Source organism: Aotus nancymaae, unplaced genomic scaffold, assembly GCF_030222135.1.
Source record: "Aotus nancymaae isolate 86718 unplaced genomic scaffold, 86718_ANA_hifiasm-v0.15.2.pri h1tg000057l, whole genome shotgun sequence".
NCBI lineage: Eukaryota > Metazoa > Chordata > Mammalia > Primates > Aotidae > Aotus > Aotus nancymaae.
In genome coordinates, this window is record NW_026988471.1 from 24,142,606 (window position 1) to 24,162,466 (window position 19,861).

At 49.0% G+C, this 19,861-nt stretch overlaps 1 protein-coding gene and 1 long non-coding RNA gene across 43 annotated transcripts in view; one reads left to right on the forward strand and one right to left on the reverse strand.

Annotated features, from left to right (window-relative positions):
• Window positions 1-3,362: 3,362 nt before the first annotated feature.
• DTNB (dystrobrevin beta) overlaps window positions 3,363-19,861 on the reverse strand; it is a 310,093-nt gene continuing 293,594 nt past the window's right edge. For 12 of the 42 annotated variants that reach the window (XM_064363911.1, XM_021677079.2, XM_021677071.2 and 9 more), the window contains 2 exons: window positions 13,653-13,812; window positions 9,469-12,838 (listed from right to left, as the gene is read on the reverse strand). In XM_064363911.1, the coding sequence (XP_064219981.1) occupies window positions 12,609-12,838; window positions 13,653-13,812 (390 nt within the window). In that variant the 3' untranslated portion in view covers window positions 9,469-12,608. The other 30 variants (XM_021677095.2, XM_064363917.1, XM_021677097.2 and 27 more) reach the window with 8 other exon arrangements.
• On the forward strand, window positions 3,386-13,700 carry LOC135269659 (uncharacterized). The gene is made up of 5 exons (XR_010337895.1): window positions 3,386-3,686; window positions 7,274-7,397; window positions 9,474-9,561; window positions 10,996-11,218; window positions 12,116-13,700. It is a non-coding gene; the product is annotated as an uncharacterized LOC135269659 (long non-coding RNA).

Below are 19,861 nucleotides of genomic sequence, written 5' to 3' on the forward strand. Positions count from 1 at the left end.
CCCAGGGGGCTGCAAAACCTCTGTATGTTGTTCGTCGTGACTCTTGAACTCACAGGGCACACCCCTGGGTTCCTCGGGTCCCACTTCCCAGTCTCCCCTCCCACCCATGAGCCTGAGGACCCCTCCTTCTAAGCCCCTAGAACAGACTGAGTAGGAAGCACAGCCTTTCCTCCCCTGGGTGTCTCCCTTTGCTCCCACTGTCCTGGTCTGGTGTGAGCGTAGGGAAGCCCCGTTCCTCCATTCCCACCCCTCACTATAGTTATGATTCCAGACCAGATTCCAGCCTTAAGCGCTAAGACCCTGGAGCCAGTGAGGCCTGAAGGCCTGAAGAAGGGGCTTCATGCCCAGCACACAACTGGTGCTCGTGAAGCATCTTCTTGAATAAACAACAGTTCCACCTCTAGCCTGCGAGTCCCTTCTGAATCTCCGCCTTTAGCAAGATAGGCTCCATTTACTTCAGAAGTGCAAGGATGGCTGCCTGGTGTTTGTCTCAACACCTGCCCCTCCCTCCCTCCCCAGCAAGTTCTAGTTCTCAGGACCCTCCTTAGAGATTTTCAATTTTCAACATGAAAGCACAATCCATTCAAACTGTCACAGAACTGGTAGACTCCTACTGCTTTTGGAATTGGTGAAATGATTTGACATCCATTTCTTTTATGTCATAGTCCTACCCCAGCTGTCCCCCCTTGGAGGTAGGAGGCAGAGGGTAGAGGGAGCCAGTGTCTTCCACCTGTTTGCAGGTGTACCCATAGAGGAGGCAGGAGAGATTCCAAATCTGCTACCTACAGAGCCCTGGTTTCCCAAGTGAGATTAGGTGCAGAGAAGGCATCAGAGTCCCTGTGATCTGCTACTTTAGCTGGGGAGGCCTGTAACATCGAATTACTAGGTTCTCTAGTAATCATTTCCCCTGTTAAAATAACATCCACGGGAGATGGAGCTTCTGGTAGGCTGAAGCAGCCCATCTGGGCCTGAATGTTGTTTCGTGTGGAAGATGGTATTTGCATCCTGGGGAAAGCATCTTGGTGTGGAGGCTCTGGCTGCGGGGGGTTAGGTGCCTGTAACACTCCCTCTCCTCTGTTGTCCCTCCCGAGCCAGGCAGGACTGCAGCACCCCCTACACTGAGAGTCTCTACTGAGAAGAGACCCCCTCAGCTACTGGGCCTCCACGATGTTGGTCTTCTGTAACTTACAGGCCTGGCCTCAATGCTGCCCCACCTTCATGTTGGAGAGTCTTTATTGATTGCTGGGGACCAACACTAAGTTAGGCTGAGATCCGAATTCCAGCACACATCCCCAGGGCTCTTTTTCTTCCTTTGAAATAGACGGCTGACTCTGGCCTTTCTTCACTGATGGGCAAGGGCTTCCTGCACTGCTTTGCTTTCTTCTTCATGAAAGTGTCGACCGGTGGATCTCACAGTGTGGTCTTTGGACCAATGGCACCACCATCACCTGTGAGCTTGTTAGAACTGCAGATTCTCTGGCTCTACCCAAGACCTGCTGAATCAGAGACTTTGGAGGTATGGCTGTGCTATCCACATTTTAACAAGTCCTCTGGGGGATTCACGTGCATCCTTATGTCAGAACTGCTGGTGTGGTATACTACCCAGGAGCCCTGAGTAGGACACCTCATTTAGTTTTCTGATCCACACAAGGAGAACCTGTCCAGGTGCACTAGGCTTGTGGCTACAGAGTGTCTTCCCAAGGCAGGCAGGCTGCCTACCTCCCACTCGTCCAGTGTGTAACCCATCAGCTGACCCCTGACAGTGCTGAGGCCAGACTGGGAATCCAATGAATGCCTCACTAGCTCTTTCCTTCCAGAAGGTGTAGCAGGAATCAGATGGCTGTAGGCATTGCCATAGCAACTGTACCCCTCCGAAGCTCTCATGGGCTGCAGAAGCAGAGTAAGCAGCGCATAGTATCTGCCGGTGGATGTAGTATCACCAGCAGATGAGAGGTGCTGTGGAGGGAAGAGGAAGCTCAGGGTGGCCAGGACTTATGGACAAGAATTCAGTGGAGCTGTTGCTTCCTCAAGACCCACGATGCATTTGGTACTCCTCCAGGGGTCTCCGGCACTGCAAAACAGTGCCAGCCCAGCCTGTCGCTGCATAGCAGCCTGGCTTACCCAGGAGTCAGTGATGCTGCAGTCTCTCAAAAGACCGTCTACCTTGGTTAAATTGGGCGGCTAAGTGGTCACAGAGCGATTAAGATGGAAGTGCCCATCTTCCTTCTGTGATGACCACCTGTGTTCCTCACCAGGGCTGAGGAAAGGGACCCAGTTCCAAATGTCTGATAGGGATCTGGGTCCTAAAGCAGATGCCAATAGTCACAAAGGAGCTCAGGGCTTAGGTAATGGTGGGTATTCTAGTTCTCCAAGAAATCAACCTTAGCAGGAACTGGTATCACCAGAGTGCACCTGGTACCTGAATGCTGGCCCCAGAGCTGAGGACCCGGAGAGTCAGCAAGGGCTTGGGCAGGGAAGAGGATCCCATGCCCTTGGAAACAGGGATCCCTGCTTGCCTGGAGGGCCGGAGAGGGGCCCGGGAGAGTGGAACCCCATGGGAAGTTTTGGGGGGTACACAGTGCCAACCAGTGGGAAGATGAGCTATGGTGGAGAAGAGACAGGTGGAGAGGAAAGGATGGAAGGAGTGAACACCCGCCCCTTTTATTTTATCCTGACTGCTCCTTGCCAGGCTTCCCTGGGACTCCATCTGTGTGTGGCCAGGAGTTGATCCCACTGGCTCTGCACAGTCCTCCTCAAAGCCAAGGGCAGGGGTCTGCAGAGGTGGGTGGGGGACACTGGGGAGCCAGCTGTGGGGATTCACGCTTCATTACAGTCGCTGCCCTTTATAAATATTTATAGCAGTTCTTCTGCTAAAAATAACATCCTGGAGCCCAGGGAAGAGGAAAAAATAAATGAAAATCACTGGGAATGGGACTTGAGGATCACGTGTGCCCGAGCCGAATGGACCCCTAAAGCGAGAGGCTGTGAGCAGCGCTCCTGGCGGCGCGCCCCCTGGCGGCCACGGAGTCCGCGGCGCAGAGTCCCTCCCGCCCTCTCCGAGGAGGCCCTGCCGGGCTGCAGCGCGCGGCGCGGTCTCCGCCCCTCCCTCCCGGGCTGCAGAGCGGCGGCTTCGCTGGGGCCGGCGGAAGCCTAACCAGTGCGAGGCTATTTTTAGCACCACGGCCAGGGTGTGAATGTCTACAGAGCTGAGCAGGGCCTGACGCTTTCTTTGCACGATAGAAGAAACCTGTTGGTTTTTTAAAGGGCAAAGGTAAGGAAACTTGTGTCCCCACGTTCGGAAGCACCCCACGTGCTGGCCAGACGCCAGAAAGAGTTCCATCAGGTCACACACACACAAGAGCTTGGTGCTTTTTCTTTTCTCTTTTCAACCTCCAGGTAAATTCCTGATGCGGAGATGAGCCCATGCCCTGAGGGGAGTGATGAAGGTGCTAGTACATGCAGGGCTGTGCAGGGGAGGCCCACCAGCTGTGCCGCGCAGCCCCTCCCGGCTTCCCACCGGCTCTGCCTCCCCTCTCCCTGGCGGGTGAAGTCTGGCAGCCTGAAAGCCTGGTCCAGGTGTGCAGTGGAAAGATGGAGAGGAATGTGCCTCTGGGGAAGACCTTGCCTTCGCCATGTCGGCGCCAGCTTGCTCCTTGTCCTCTGTGCCTGCGCAAGACACACTCACCGTTAGTCACCGGCACTACCAGGGTTGGGGCAAACGCTGCTAACGTCTGCTGTGAATGGGAGGCCATGAGGGGAGGGGTTGCTAGGATGCTGCGCACCTTTCAAGCGCTGGGGTGAAGGGTGGTACCTAGGGTCCCCTGCCATCATTCTGAAGGGCCAGGAGATGTTTCCGTGGAAGAACTGAGTTCACAATGCAAGGTTTGGAATGGGGTGGTTTCTTGAGGAGAATTGTGGCCCTGGAGAAGGGCAGGGAGGACTGAGGTGTGCCGATGAACGTAAGATAGGAAAGGGAGGAAGCCTCAGCTCCAGGCCAGCACACCGCAGACCTGGCCATCCAGGAAACCATGGCGCCCGAGTTTCATGCTTTTAGTGTGACTCTCCACTGTTGGTGTTTCTCATCACCCCTGATGTGGGTCAGAGAGGGCAGGATTAGAAGGCAGAAGACCCGCCTCCAATTCCGCTTCTGGCGTGGGGGTTTGGTTTCCTCCATGTGCAATAAGGCGGTGGGGGCACATGGCTCTGCCACGTTCCCTTGCACCCCAGTTCCTTCTGCCCTGGGGAGAGAGGGGCTCTGGCAGGCTCCTGCAGGGCGAGTCAGTTCCTGATTTCCCTCCTCGGCTGCCACGGCCTAGGCTTGCTTGGCAGAGGGCCTTGCCTGAATGTGTACAGTGAGTTCAGGGAGAAGCCTCTCTCCAAGGCCCAGGGGCACTGTGATTTCCAGGGCAGCAAGAGAATGTGCGTGGCCCAGGTGCTGCCCACCTCTCAGCTTGCATAATCCTGAATCAGCACAGGCAAAGACTGGAGGGGCCCCAGGGAGCGGGCAGAGCCCTTCAAGGGCCTGGCTCGGATGGGGAGAGAGGGCTGAGAGAGGGCCAGAGGCTATTCCAGGATGACGCAACTTGGGAGGGCCTGAAAAAACTCCTTTTCTGGATTGTGGGGCTAGGGGCCTGGCTTTTTCACCCGAGGAAGATGCCTAATTTTTAAAAATAAGAAGTGGGGGAGGGGAGGGAAGACAAGATTTTCAAATGGAGAAGTCCGATATCTTGGCCTGGGACTAGAAAGAGTTAAGGTGTTGAGCTGGAAAATGGGAATGACTAATTCCTAAAGGCAGTGAGCATCTGCCGCTGGGGCAGCCTGCACTTTTCTGCATTGCTTCTTCAGGAAGTGAGAAGGTGCAGCTTGCAGGCACCGCAGGGAGCGGCTTGGTCAGCCTTGTAGTCAGTGTGATCATGCATGAATCAAGTGTCTGTGGCTCAGGGGCTGTGACTGGGTGCAGTGCCGGGCGGCAGAATCCAGGGACGCGCTGGCTGTGGTGTGGATCCCAGGAAGGAAGTGCCAGTGGCTGTGGGAAAGACGCATGGGAGGCAGTGCTCCCCAGGGCGGTGGCCTTGCTCAGCATGCCCTGTTTCAGCCGCCGGTGTTGGGTCTGCCAGTGCCATCCCAACACAGAGGACACCAGGCCCATGCCCAAGGACCAGGCCTGCAGACGTGCTGTGCAAGATGGGACACAGCCTAGAAATAGGGCAAGGCAGGCACATGGCTGGGCTGGGCAGAGGGAAGGTACAGTTGGGCTCTTTGAAGAAAATTCTAATTGCATCTTCACCTGTTAGAACTGCCCTGGCTTGGGAGCTGTGACTGCAGAAAGGGAGGGGAAGGGAAGATGCTGAGGAGGGAGGGCGGGGCCGTGGGGAGGCAGAGGACTCTCCGTACTCACCTGAGCTTCCTCTGTGTCTGGCTCCTCTGCTAACCTGCGGCAGCATGGGCAGAAACAACACACTGAGGTCACGGCCAGGCTCTTCTCATGCCCCAGACTGTCTCTAGGGGCTTCCCTGACCCACCCACCCCGGGGGCTTCCTGGCTTCTCCCCTGTTACCTTCATGTTGACTTTTCCTGCCCAGGTATGATAGCAGGATAGAGTCCTACTTTCTACAGCTGTAGCCCACATGAAGTAGCCATGGAGACAGATGCTTCTCAGGAGAAGGAAAACATTTAAAAAATGGAACCAACGCTCCTTCAATCTAGGGAGCAGTTCCATTAGCGGGGCAAAGCCCACGCAGCTCTGGAAGGTCCCCAAGGGAACATGACTATGCTGTGGGTGAGGGCGGTCCCCTCCTGCAGATGGTCGCAAGGCCGTGCGCTTGCCCGACCAAGGCTCCAGCACGGCCTGCCCCTCCCGAGCCTGCTCCGTTCTTGGAGGCCACTGCTGTCCAGACTCGCACCAGGGCTCTTTATGGATGCAAACCGGATTTACAGCCCCCACACTGGGATGGCAGGGTCTGGGAGGGGAGGTTCTGAGGGACACAGGAGCATAACATGAGGCTCTGGAGGGGTGGAGATGTTGTACTATGAGGGAAGTTGTGTTAGTCTGTGCTTCTGTGCGTCTTGGTTACACTCCTCTGAGGAGGTGCAAAGGAGGAAGGGTACCCCGATGGAGCAGAAGCATTTCCCCAGGATGCACCCAGATAGCCGGGGTGAACAGGGAGAGGCGTGAGGCAGGGGTGAATGTGGCGGGGAAGTTCAGCTTGGTCCAGATTCTTCCAAAGTCCCATTTGACTCTTACGGTTTTCCCATCGAGCAGACTGTGCTTGCCTGACAGTGCCGACCAAGTTCTGTTTATATCATGTCAGCATGGTTTCAACCCCAGAGAAGCAAATGTGCTCTCTCTCTTTACAGTGGACAGTTACAGATCTCTGGTGTCCAGGTGACTGCAGTCAGTTCTAGGTATGTAAAATTTCAGGCCTAGCTCATGGCAGAGGATCAGAAGGTCCCCCATGAAAACACTTAGTCTTATAAAAATGCCCATGTAAGAGCTACATTATAGTTTCAAGGACATATCCTAGGACCTAAATAATGTGGAGAGCCAAACGTAAAAAACACTACCATCTCTCACCACTGACTCAGCACTCTTGGCTTTAGGGATGACACCAGAAAGTCATAGAAATAAAAATTCAGGCATTCCCACAAAAAGATTTCACATAGACATACAGACATTCTGGTACATGCACTGAAAGACAAGGAGCTCTAAGGGCAAGAGGCACAGAAAGAGAGAAGATGGGGACAGGGCAGTGCAGGTGCAAAGACAGCGCTCTGGAGCCTGAAGGGTCCAGGCAAGGGAAACGTGGTCCAACCCCCATGTGAGGCGTGGCCCACACTCAGACTGGAACCAGGATAAGGGCTGGAGTTCATGGCCAGGGCCAGGCCTCAGGGGCTGGGGCAGAGTCCTAGGTTTGCTTTGGGGGAGTGAAAGAGACTGAGGAGAGGCCATGGGAAAAAGCCACTGGGGAAGGGAGGGGCAGGGGAAGGGAGGCCAGAGATGCAGCTGTTAAGTCTTCAGCCAGGAACATTCCACACCAATGCTGGGATTTGGGTGGCATGTGCATGTGTGTGTGTGTGCATGTGTGTGTGTGTGCATGTGTTTGGAGTATGTGTTTACACCAGTGTAAATTTATCTGTGTATCTCTTCACCTCTTGCCCTCCTGCCTTCTTGTCTGTGTGGAGAAGTCGGTTGTTTGTATATTTCTATGAAGCATCTCTGGATGTCTGAAACACTACTGCTCTCTAGTGTGATCTTTTATTTATTTATTTTTAGGGACAGGGCTTTGCTCTGTCACCCAGGCTGAAATGAAGTGGCATGATTATGGCTCACGGCAGCCTTAAACTCCTGGTCTCAAGCAATCCTCCTGCCTCTGCCTGCCAAGTAGCCAGGACTACAGGTGTGTACTCCCACATCCGGCTAATTACTTCTATGTTTTGTAGAGATGGGGTCTTGCTGTGTTGCCTAGGCTGGTCTGGAACTCCTGGCCTCAAGTGATCTTCCTGCCTCAGCCTCCCAAAGTGCTGGGATTACAGGCGTGAGCCACCACGCCCAGCCTAGTCTGACCTTTTGGCGTCCATGCCAAATATGTCACTCTCATCAATTCACTGGCGCTGTTGTCCACTTCCTCCCAGGCCTAGCTCAGACTCACGAGATGATTTCAGAATCTGCAGAATATTCTTCCTCTTCTCCCAGTTTCTTCCTCAGCAATTTCAGTGTCCTTGCTGACAAATTCCTTGCCCCCGAGACTCCAAAGACCTCCCTCTCTTAGCCACAGCAGCCGAATGGGCCAACAATGCTCCAGACCCCTGTCCCAGGGGTTTCCCTTCCTTGTCACAGCTTCCTTACCTGCCTCTCCCACTTGACTTCCTTCTACCCTTCCTTAGACCACTCCACTTCGCTTTGTCTACTACTTCTGCTCAGACTAAAGCACGGGCACTGGAGTTAAACTCAGGCTGTGCCATTATCACCTGGCAGGTTCTTTCACTCCCCTGAGCCTTGTTCAGAATTCCTCCATGGAAAGGCTGGGGCTGGCTCCTCCTCATCCTTCCTTCTTTCCCTACCTTCACCTCCTTGGGGTGACCAGCCATTCCATTTCTCTCCCTTGATAAGGTACTATCTCATCACCCCATTTATTTCTGATTTGTTCATTAATTGACCTCCTACTAAGTGCCAGGTGCAGTTCTAGGCAGTGGGAACACAACATGAACAAAACAGACTAAAATCTCTGCCTTGGGGAGCTGGCATTTAGGGGGAATCCAGCAACCAACATATTAACTCATGGCAGAAAGAACAGCTAACCCTCAAATGCCCAAAGAGAATCTTGCTTTCTGTTCAGTATAACATAGAAGGATGAAGATTAAGAGCATGAAGTCTGGAGTCAGAAAGACCCAGTTCAAGCCTAATCTCTGCCTCTTTTTTTGAGACAGAGTCTCTCTTTGTTGCCCAGGCTGGAGTGCAGTGGTGCAATTTCGGCTCACTGCAACCTCCACTTCCTGGGTTCAAGGGATTCTCCTGCCTCAGCCTCCTGAGTAGCTGCAGTTATAGGCATGCACCACCGCACCTGGGTAATTTTTGTGTTTTTAGTACAGACAGGGTTTCACCACGTTGGACAGGCTGGTCTCGAACTCCTGGCCTCAGGTGGTCTGCCCGCCTCGGCCTCCCAGAGTGCTGGGGTTACAGGCGTGAGCCACTGTGCCCAGCCTAATTGCTGCCATTTAACATGAACATGAGCAGCATCTCTCTGAGCCTGTCTCCTCATAGGTGAAATGGGGATACCGGAATCTGTCTCACAGTGTTGTTGAGGATTAGATGATATCATCACACGTGAAAATCATTCCGTGCACGTCTTCCCAGATGTCATGTATGAAACAGGTTTGATATATAATGAAACTAGGAAGGCATTACTGTCCTTTGCTGACACCTTCCCTTCTTGCTTTTATTCCTCCCTGAAGCCACAAAGCCATTTGGCTATTCTGGCCCACAAGAATCTCTTCCTTTTCAGAAACGCTTTTTATACTTATATGTCAGCATGTAAGTTTTATGATTAGCTTTTTTTGTCACTTCATTTTATCTCCTATTTATTTTGCATTTTTAGTTTTGCTTTCTTAACTAGATTATAAACTTCTCCAGTCAAGGGGGTCATGTTTTATGTTTTACTTGTATCTACTTCCTGTATCCCAACAACCTATCCCAAGATCAGGAAATCAGGAAGCTTTTGTTGATGGGCTGACATTTCCACCTGGAAGGCGAAACCTGTCAGATGAGGAAAGTGGGCAGAGGGAACTTGGGTCTGGAAGCTTTGGGAAAGGTGGTGGCAGGAAGGAATGCAGAAACAAAGTCGGGGGCAGTTCATCCATGGGCTCTGGCTCCCCATTCAAACTAGGAGTCCTGTCGAGCTGCCTTTACCTCTGTCTTTCCCATTCTGCATCTTCTCTTCTTCTTCCTCTGCACCTTCCTCTGCTGTGAAAACAAGTCCAAGGAGGCCAGTGACCCTTCAGCACAGTGCAAGTACAGAAGGAGGGTGAACAAAGCAACTGCCGAGGCTTGGGAGGAAACCCTAGGTAAGCTCCTGGCTGCAGGCCCCCGAGGGCGCTTCAGCTCCGCAGTCTGCACCTGCGTGGCCCACGCCCAGCACTGCTGAATAGGAGCCGGTGAGCAGGGAGCCCACAGGGAGCAGTGCAGTCACATCACTCAGTTTCCTGACCGGGCGGGGGTGGGGGACGTGTGCCTCTGTTCTATGCCTGTCTGTCCTCAGGTGGTGACAACCAGGGAGACGTCTAATGTCTTGTATTCAGGTTTAAGAAAGCAACCATAAAATATATGGTGGGGGAATACCTAGATCAACATGGGGTTCTGTAAAAAAAAAAAAAATCCAGATGTTTTAGTGGATGATAAACGTACAATGACCACACAGTGCAAAGTGGCTATGTGGGAAATGCTCATGCTGTCCAAGGTGCTTTTCCAGGCGTCCACTCAAGAGTGTCACAGATGCCCTGTGGTCTGCAGGGAAAGGAGCCCCCGTGATGGACAGCAGGGTGCCCAGCCCTGGGTGTGCACTTTAAATAGGGGCCTTGGAAAATGGCCACATCCTGGTGTGGTCAGGCAGGCTGGGAAGAGTAAACCACGTCATGTTTGGGAAGGCTGAAGAATTGGGTGTAGCTGTCTAAAGAGAAGTCTAGGGAGGGTCATGTCATCTGCCATCCAACCCATGAAAGGCGAGCCTGCAGAGGAGGCACTGGGCTCATCCTGGGTAGCTTTAGAGGAGGGGACAGGGATAAATTAGTTACAGAAAGGCAGATTTTGGCTCCCCACTAAGAAAGAACTTTCCAGTGACTAGAGTTGGTCATGAATGAGCTCGCTGGAAATACTCAGAGAACTGTTTTACTGGGTGGCAAGTTGGATTAAATGACTTCTAAGATCCTGTCCACTTCTTTTTTTTTGAGATGGAGTTTCGCTCTTGTCACCCAGGCTGGAGTGCTCATTGGAACCTCCACATCCTGAATTCAAGTGATTCTCCTGTCTCAGCCTCCTGAGTAGTTGGGATTATAGGCTCCCACCACCACACCTGGCTAATTTTGTATTTTTAGTAGAGATGGGGTTTCACCATGTTGGTCAGGATGGTCTCAAACTCCTGACCTTAGGTGATCCACCCACCTTGACCTCCCAGTGCTGGGATTATAGGTGTGAGCTACCACGCTTTCCAATTCTAGGATTCCATTATTCCATTATAAAAAACTTTATAAATATGAGGAGTACAAGCTATGTATATACTGTGTATATACTGTATAGAATATATGTAAAGATAATTTTAATATGTCCTCTCATTGGAACAAAAACCTGTAGTCACGATCAAGGAGATAGTAAAGACGTGTTCGTGTTGGGCGAAGCTGTTCCATTCATTGAGAAACTGGCACCCTCACATGTAAAGGGCGTCTGTGTCTGCATGTTAGAGGGATACTGTGCCACGTGTGGCTGTGGTCCATGTCTACCTACAGGCTTCAGTGACTGAGAGGACAGCATCAGGGAAAGGGGCCTCGTGGGACTCTGGCTTTGACGTCTTGTCCTGGAGGGGAGTAAGATCTCTGGCTTAATGCTCTGAAGACCCAACTTCTAGGACCAGTTTTCCCAATTCAAGCTGCACGACCTCAGGCAGACCACTTTCCTGAGAAGCACACACTACATTTCTACAGTAAGGGACCGGACGATGTGCTCTCGAAGGTACCTTCCAAATTACACTACATCATTTTGTTGAAACCATCCTCTCCTACAATGAGAGACTGCTGAGTATTCCTTTCAACTTTTAATTTTTGTGAAGCTATTTGGTCTCTATATACCTTATGGTATTTGATGACCTCTCACCCTAGCACGATGAGCGCAGACACCACTTATTTTGCATAAACTCTAATAAGTGGCCATGAGGTACAAGTGTGGTTAATTTCCATGGCCCAAAATTCCCTAAGAAATTTCCTCTAAAAGTGGGATTTCTGGCATCTGTTGGAGCTCTATTAGGGAAAGTGCCTTCCAGTCACCTGTGAGCTTATCCCGAAGGCTGTCACCTCTTGTGTTTATGTGTGTGGAGGGGGCTGTACTTCTGATAGGGGCTGAGAAACAGTGTTAGAACGGAGAGGGTGGCACCATCAAACAGGAGAAGCAGCATCTGACCTTGACTGGGAAGACCAGCGTGGGCCACGCACTCATTTTTGTCTGTATGAAAAGAGGCCAACTTGAGAGCAGAGCTGGGGGCCCTGGCCGGTCCCATGACAACCCTAACCGTGTGTGCCTTCTCCTACGAAGGGCTGGAAAATGCCCACGGCTTGCCTTCCCTGAGAGTGTTTGAATAAGTGTATGTGTTTGAATGGTCCATGGAAAATCTGCTTTCCATTTTTATTTAAGAACCCTGTTAAGCTAATTCAAGGTATTTAAAAGCACTACATTAGGTGGAAAGAAACAAAAGAGAGCCATCAGCCTGTTACCTACAGCGCTTAGGAAGGGAAACCGCTAGTTTGACACAAAGTGCGGAAACCCTGCCGCTGTGGAATCATTAGTGATTCCTGGAGACAGGATGATACGTTAATGGCCTTTTACTTTCTCTCTCTTTCCTGGTTTTTACGTAAGGTGAAATGCCCCGAGGTAAAGGTCTTTGGGAAGTCACTGAAGTGGCGAAGTGATGGAGAGACTGAGAAAGAAGTCACAGATGAGCGGAACACGAGGTGCAGAAGAGGCGACAGACTCAGGTCATGAACTTCAGGTGAAATCAGAGCCTGGTCATGGACAAAAGGAGGGAATAAGGTTTCAAAACCAAATGAAACAGGAGAGAGCAGAAAGGCAGCAGGGGAAGGTCCAGAGCTTTCCTGGCTGATTCGGCTCCAGACCTTCAGGGAAGCTTCAGAATGAGACGGTCGGTCAGGCCTAGGGAGAGAGCGGCTGTGGATGAAGCACAGACGGAAGACGAGTTAAGTAAGGAAGGAGCCTGACTGCACCTAAAGGTCTGGATTTCTCTAAATTCAGCTTGCTCCACAAGATGACTCCTAAGATAAGCCTGAATGTGCAATCGCCCCTATGCAATCCTGTGTGAGAGGCTCTCTGGGTGGAGACATCCAGTGTGTTCCTAGAAGGCAAAGTCGGGTGGTGAGATGGGGTGGTGCGAGCTGGGTGGTGAGGTTCTGCCAGCGCTGGCGGCGAGGAAGTGAGAAGGGCATGGGCAAGGAAGGGGAGGCCGGGAAGCTGGGTGGGAGCTCTGGGTTTCACCTGAATGGAGCTCCTTCACCAGGGATGACATGGTGTTGGTGATGGAGTCAGCTGCCACCAGCAGGTCATTGCGGAGGTTTCTCCTCGTACCTGAGGAGGCAGAGCAGATGGGGATGCAGTGTGGGTGGGCATGGAGAAGAGATGGTCGGGCAAACGCCTCAGTTCTGCCAGGCCCGAGGACACAGGTGTGGAATACCTAAGGGGAGACGGGGCCGCAGCAGCTTTACCCGCTCCCAGGCACATCAGGGACAGGAGGCACTGATCCACTGGTCCCTATCCCTCTGCCCTCTCCACCTGGGCAGCAGCATCCTGTCAGTTCCACGCTTCGGAGTCACCACACAATCAAGAGCTGGGCTCCAGAATAAGCAATCCACCAAGGTCTTCCTCAGCCCTGGGGGGCGAGGGACTCTACTCTCCACCACCACCACCTCCCCTTCTCATCCCCAGCCCCTGCAGGACTTCCCTCTGAACCCCTACCCAACTACTTAATACTGCTGGCCACCAGCTCCTCTGATGACCCCGGCAATGCCATGCGCACTGTGCTTTTAGCATGGTCCCAGGTACAGTGCCTGTTACAGTCTCTTCTACACCAGCAAATTATTCCACCCAATTCCTGTGGAGGAGACAAAGCCCAAAGAAGGACAAAGCACTTCCCATAATCCAGAAAAAAGGGCAGAGAACCCCAGGAGGCCTGTTCTTGGCACACATCAGAAGCCTGCAGCCCTCCCACTGGAGACCAGCCCATCTCATAAGAGGGGGCCAGCACCTGACTTATTTACACTGTTGGTGAAAATCTGATCACTCAAAGCTAAGAGCACAAAAAATAAATGGAAAAAACCTCAGCAGGAATCTCATCCATGTTTCCAAACCCCTTCATTCCCGGCAAACTGCTCCAGAAACTCACCTTGTGCGAAGGCCTCCTGCACGTCTCCCCCGACTCCGCTCAGCGAGTCCTGTGGACAGTGGGTGGGGGTGGAGCCAGCAGACGTGGAGCGGACGGGCATGGGCATTGGGCGGCTGCCTCCATGGGTGGGCGATGTATGTGGTGACCCTGTGGCCTGAGCCTGGAGATTCAAAGAGAAAATACGTTATCGCAAGTACCTGACCTCTTTGAGGAAGGAAGAAAGTCCTTTTTCTCCATCAACTGGAACCAGCCAACGGGCCTCAGAGTTCAGTGGTACAAGATCATATTTGAAAGGAAGGAGTCAGGCTGCCTCCAAGACTGCAGAGAAGAAGAAAAGAAAAAAAGGAAGGGGGCGTGAAGGGCAGGTGGTGGGAGAACATCATAAGAACAGACCAAGAATGGCAGGGAAAGAAGAGGCTGGCACAGAGGGGCGGAGGGCTCTCAGGAAGACACAGTGAGCTGCGTAGTTGGGCCAGGGCTCTAGAAGGGCCTGGCTTCCAGAGTGGGAAGTAATACACAAATGACTTTCATTTTATTTGCAAACACATTTAAGTACACATTCTCATTTGACAGCCCCAGCAACCTGTGAGTGGAAAGGGCGTGTGCGTGTGTGGTGTGTGTGTGTACGTATTTATATGTGTATATATATCTTTTTTGGAGACAGAGTCTTGCTTTGTTGCCCAGGTGGAGTGCAGTGGTGCGATCTCAGCTCACTGTAACCTCCACCTGCTGGGTTCAAGAGATTCTCCTGCTTCAACCTCCTGAGTAGCTGGGACTACAGGTGTGCATCACCACAGTGTGCTAATTTTGTTGTATTTTTAGTAGAGACGAGGTTTCACCATGTTGCCCAGGCTGGTCTTGACCTCCTGAGCTCAGGCAGTCTGCCTGCCTTGGGCTCCCAAAGTGCTAGAATTACAGGCGTGAGCCACCACACCAGGCCAGGGCATATATTTTTATATCCATTTTATAGAAGGAGAAGAAGAATGGAAAGAGTAAGAGTGTTGTATCAGCCACACAGTTCGCCAGTGGGAGGCATGGGAAGAAGCCCTTGACTCCAGGGGTGGCAGTGCACACTCTGCAGGCTGCGCCCCCACTTCCCCAGGGCATGCTCTGAGCACGTGGGGAGCTCAGCTACAGGCTGCAAGCGGGGCCGTCAGGCCCGTCCTGCCACATGCACAGCAAAGCTGTCCGGGGCCCCACCCCGTGGAGACGAGGTGAGAAAGGTCACGTGGTAAGCAGACACCAAGCTTTTCTTGGGAGGCCCTGGTAGAGTTGTGGAGAAAGTTTGGAGCAATGGGATAAAATAAATAAAGAGAAAAGTGATCAAGGGCTGCTGAATGAGATGTGGGCTCCGCAGCTCTTCAGAGCGATAGGAACAGTGTGTGGCAGGTAGACTAGGGTTTTCTGTGGAAGCAAAACTGGAAAAAATATAAGCCAAAGTGTGAGAGTGAGTTCAAATGAAGACAGTTATCCTTCTGGGGATCCAGCTCAGAAACCCCACATACAAACAAGTGGCCCTGAACAGGTGGACAGGCTGGATGCACGACATCCCAATGCAGTGCTTCAACCGTGTGGCCACCGAACGCAACAGAATGGATTGTTCTCTGTGGTTCTCACTTTGAATCGAGTGTGTGTGTGTGTGTGTGTGTGTGTGTGTGTGTGTATGCGTGTGTATTTTGAGAAGTTAAAAAAAATACAGAATACTAAAAAGTACAACATAATAAACCATCTACTCCAAATTGGTAACTGTTCATATTGTCAAATGTATTTCAACCTAAAAAGATTGCAGAGAAATCTGAGGACCGCTTTGACCACCGGTTCTTTCCTCTCATCCCTTCAGAGGCAACCATTATCAAAGATTTTGGTGTGAAACTTTTAACCTATATGTGCATATATAACTATGAATAATAAATGATATTTCATGCTTTTATTTTGCATGAATGATACTGTACTGCTCATATCAGTTTGCAGTTTGCTTTGGTCACTTAGCATGCTTTCTGAGATCTTTCCGTGATACAAATAAATATGAACTAAATCAAAATGGATCATAGTAACTACAAGAGCTAAAACGAAAATAGATCATAGTAACTATAAGAGCTAAAACTATAAAACACCTCAAAGAAAACACCAGAAAATTCTGTGACCTCGGATTAGGCAAAGATTTCTTAGATATCACACCCAAACCATGATATGTAAAAACAAAACAGATAAACTGGCTTTCATTGAAATTTTAAGAAGTGGTGTGATCTCGGCTCACTGCAACCTCCATCCCCCAGGTGCAACTGATTCTCCTGCTTCAGCCTCCCGAGTAGCTGGGATTACAGTTGCGTGCTACCACGCCCAGCTACTCTTGTGTTTTTAGTAGAGACAGGGTTTCACCATGTTGGCCAGGCTGGTCTCAAACTCCTGACTTCAGGTGATCCACCTGCCTCACCCTCCCAAAGTGCTAGGATTAAAGGTGTGAGCCACTGAGCCCAGCCAAACTTCTGCTTTTCAAAAGGTACCATTAAACAATGTATGGACAAATCAATTCAGAATGAATCAATAACCTAAACGTAAGAGCTGAAACTATAACATTCTTAGAAGAAAACATAGGGGAAGGCTTTATAATCTTGGATTAGGCAATAACTTTTTAGATATGACATCAAAAGCCCAAGCTATGAAAGAAAAACTCGACACAGTGAACATTATCAAAAGTAAAACTTTTGTGCTTTGAAGAATACCATGAAGAAAGTGAAAGTCAACCCCCAAAATGGGAGAAAATGTTTGTAAATTATATATGATACATGATCTATATCTAAAATATATAAAGAACTCTTACAACTCAATAATAAAAGGACAAATAATATTTTTAAATGGGCAAAGGATCTGAATAGACATTCCTCCAAAGACATATAAATGTCCAATAATACATGGAAAGATGCTTAATATTATTAGGCATTAGGGAAATGCAAATCAAAACTACAATGAGACACCACTGCACACCCACAAGGATGGCTATAATAAAAAAGACAAGTGGGGCACGAATGTGGAGAAATTAGAATCCTAATATACTGCTGACAGAAATGTAAAATGGCCATCAAACAAGTCTAAGTAAATTTAAGAAAACCAAAGTTATATCAAGTACTCTATCAAAGCACACTAGAATAAAATGGGAAATCAACTCCAAAAGGAACCCTCAAAACCAGGTAAATACATGGAAATTAGATAATCGGCTCCTGAATGATTGTTAGGTCAACAATGAAATCAAGATGGAAATTTAAAAATTCTTTGAACTGAATAATAGTGACAAAACCTATCAAAACCCCTGGGATATGGAAAAAGTGGTGCTAAGAGTAAAGTTCACAGCATTAAATACCTACATCAAAAAGTCTGAAAGAGCACAAATAGACAATCTAAGGTCACACCTCACAGAACTGGAGAAACAAGGACAATTTAAACCCAAACCCAGCAGAAGAGAAATAACGAAGATCAGAGCAGAACTAAATGAAATTGAAACACACACAGTAAAAATACAAAAGATAAATGAAACAGGCTGGGTGCAGTGGCTCACGCCTGTAATCCCAGCACTTTGGGAGGCTGAGGGGTCGCTCACTTGAGATCAGGAGTTCGAGACCAGCCTGGCAAACAAGGTGAAACCTGTCTTTACTGAAAATACAAAAATTATCACGGTGTGGTGGTGGTTGCCTATAATCCCAGCTACTTGGGAGGCTGAGGCAGGAGAATCTCTTTAACCTGGGAGGTGAAGGTTGTAGTGAGCTGAGATTGCACCAATGCACTCCAGCCTGGGCGACAGAGGGAGACTCTGTCTCTAAAATAAATAAATAAATAAATGAACCCCAAAGCTGGTTCTTTGAAAAGATAAAATTGATAGACCACTAGCAAGACTAAATGAAGAGAGAACATCCAAATAAGCTCAATTAGAAATGAAACGGGAGACATTACTACCGATACCACAGAAGTACAAAAGATTATTTAAAGCCACTATCAACATCTTTACATACATAAACTAGAAAACCTAGACTGAGCATAGTGATGCACGCCTGTAATCCTAGTGCTTTGGGAAGCCGAGGTGGGCAGATCATGAGGTCAGGAGTTTGAGACCAGCCTGGCCAACATGGTGAAACTCTGTCTCTACTAAAAATACGAAAATTAGCTGGGTGTGGTGGTGGATGCCTGTAATCCCAGCTACTCAGGAGGCTGAGGCAGAATTGCTTGAACCTGGGAGGCGGAGGTTGCAGTAAGCCAAAATCGAGCCACTGCCCTCCAGCCTGGGTGACAGAGCAAGACTCCATTTCATTAAAAAAAAAAATAAAAAATCTAGAGGAGATGGATAAATTCCTGGAAATATACAACCCTCCTAGATTAAACCAGGAAGATATAGAATCTCTTAACAGACCAATAATAAGCAGCGTGATTGAAATGGTAACCAAAAAAATTGCCAAAAAAAAAAGTCCAGGACCAGATGGATTCACAGCTGAACTCTATCAGACATTCAAAGAAGAATTGGTACCAATCCTGCTGATACTATTCCAAAAGATGGAAAAAGAGGGAATCCTGCATAAATCATTCTATGAAGCCAGTATCATCCTAATGCCAAAACCAGGGAAGGACAAAACAAAATGAAAGCTACAGACCAATATCCCAGATGGAAAAATCCTCAACAAAATACTAGTGAACCAAATCCAACAGCACTGTCAAAAAGCTAATCTACCATGATCACACAGGTTTCATACCCGGGACACAGGGATGGTTTAACATATGTAAGTCAATAAATGTGATATACCACATAAACAGAATTTAAAACAAAAATCACATGATCATTTCAATAAATGCAGAAAAAGTGCTTGACAAAATCCAGCACCCTTTTTGAGTAAAACCCTTAGCAAAATTGGCATAGAAGGGACATACCTTAATGTAATAAAAGCCATCTATGACAAACCCACAGCCAACATTATACTGAGCAGGGAGAAGTTGAGAGCATTTCCCCTGAGAACTGGAGCAAGACAAGGATGCCCACTTTCACCACTTCTATTCAACATAGTACTAGAAGTCCTAGCCAGAGCAATCAGACAAGAGAATGAAATAAAGGGCATCCAAATCGATAGAGAGGAAGTCAAACTGTTGCCATATGCTGATTATATGATCGTCTACTTAGAAAATCCTAAAGACTCGCCGGGCGCTGTGGCTCACGCCTGTAATCCCAGCTCTTAGGGAGGCAGAGGTAGGAGGATAGCTTGAGCCCACGAGTTCAAGACCTGCCTGGACAATATAGTGGGACCCCGTTCTCCACAAAAAGGCAAAAAAAAAGGAAAATCCTAAAGACCCATCCAAAAAGGTCCTAGAACTGGAAATGAAGTCAGCAAAGTTTCAGGATACAAAATTATTGTACTCAAATCAGTAGCTCTACTATACATCAATAGCAACCAAGCTGAGAATCAAATCAAGAACTCAACCCCTTTCAGAATACCTGCAAAAATAAATAAATACAATATAATACTTAGGAATACACCTAATGAAGAACATGAAAGACTTCTACAAGGAAAACTACAAAACACTGCTGAAAGAAATCATAGATGACACAAACAAATGGAAACATATCCCATGCTCATGCATAGGTAGAATCGATATTGTGAAAATGATCATACTGTCAAAAGTAATCTACAAATTCAAAGCAATTCCCATCAAAATACCACGATCATTCTTCACAGAACAAGAAAAAACAATCCTAAAATTCATATGGAACCAAAAAAGAGCCCACATAGCCAAAGCAAGACTAAGCAAAAAGAATAAATCTGGAGGCATCACATTACTCAACTTCAAACTATACTATAAGGCCTCAGTCACCAAAACAGCATGGTACTGGTACAAAAATAGGCACATATACCAATGGAACACGATAGGGAACCCAGATATAAAGCCAAATACTTACACCCAACTGATCTTTGACAAAGCAAACAAAAAACATAAAATGGGGAAAGGACACCCTATTCAACAAATGGTGCTGAGATAATGGGCAAGTCACATGGAAGAATGAAGCTGGATCCTCATCTCTCACCTTATACAAAAAATCAATTCAAGATGGATCAAACTCTTAAATCTAAGATCTGAAACCATAAAGATTCTAGAAGATAACATCGGAAAAACCTTTCTAGACATTGGCTTAGGCAAAGATTTCATGACCAAGAACCCAAAAGCAAATGCAACAA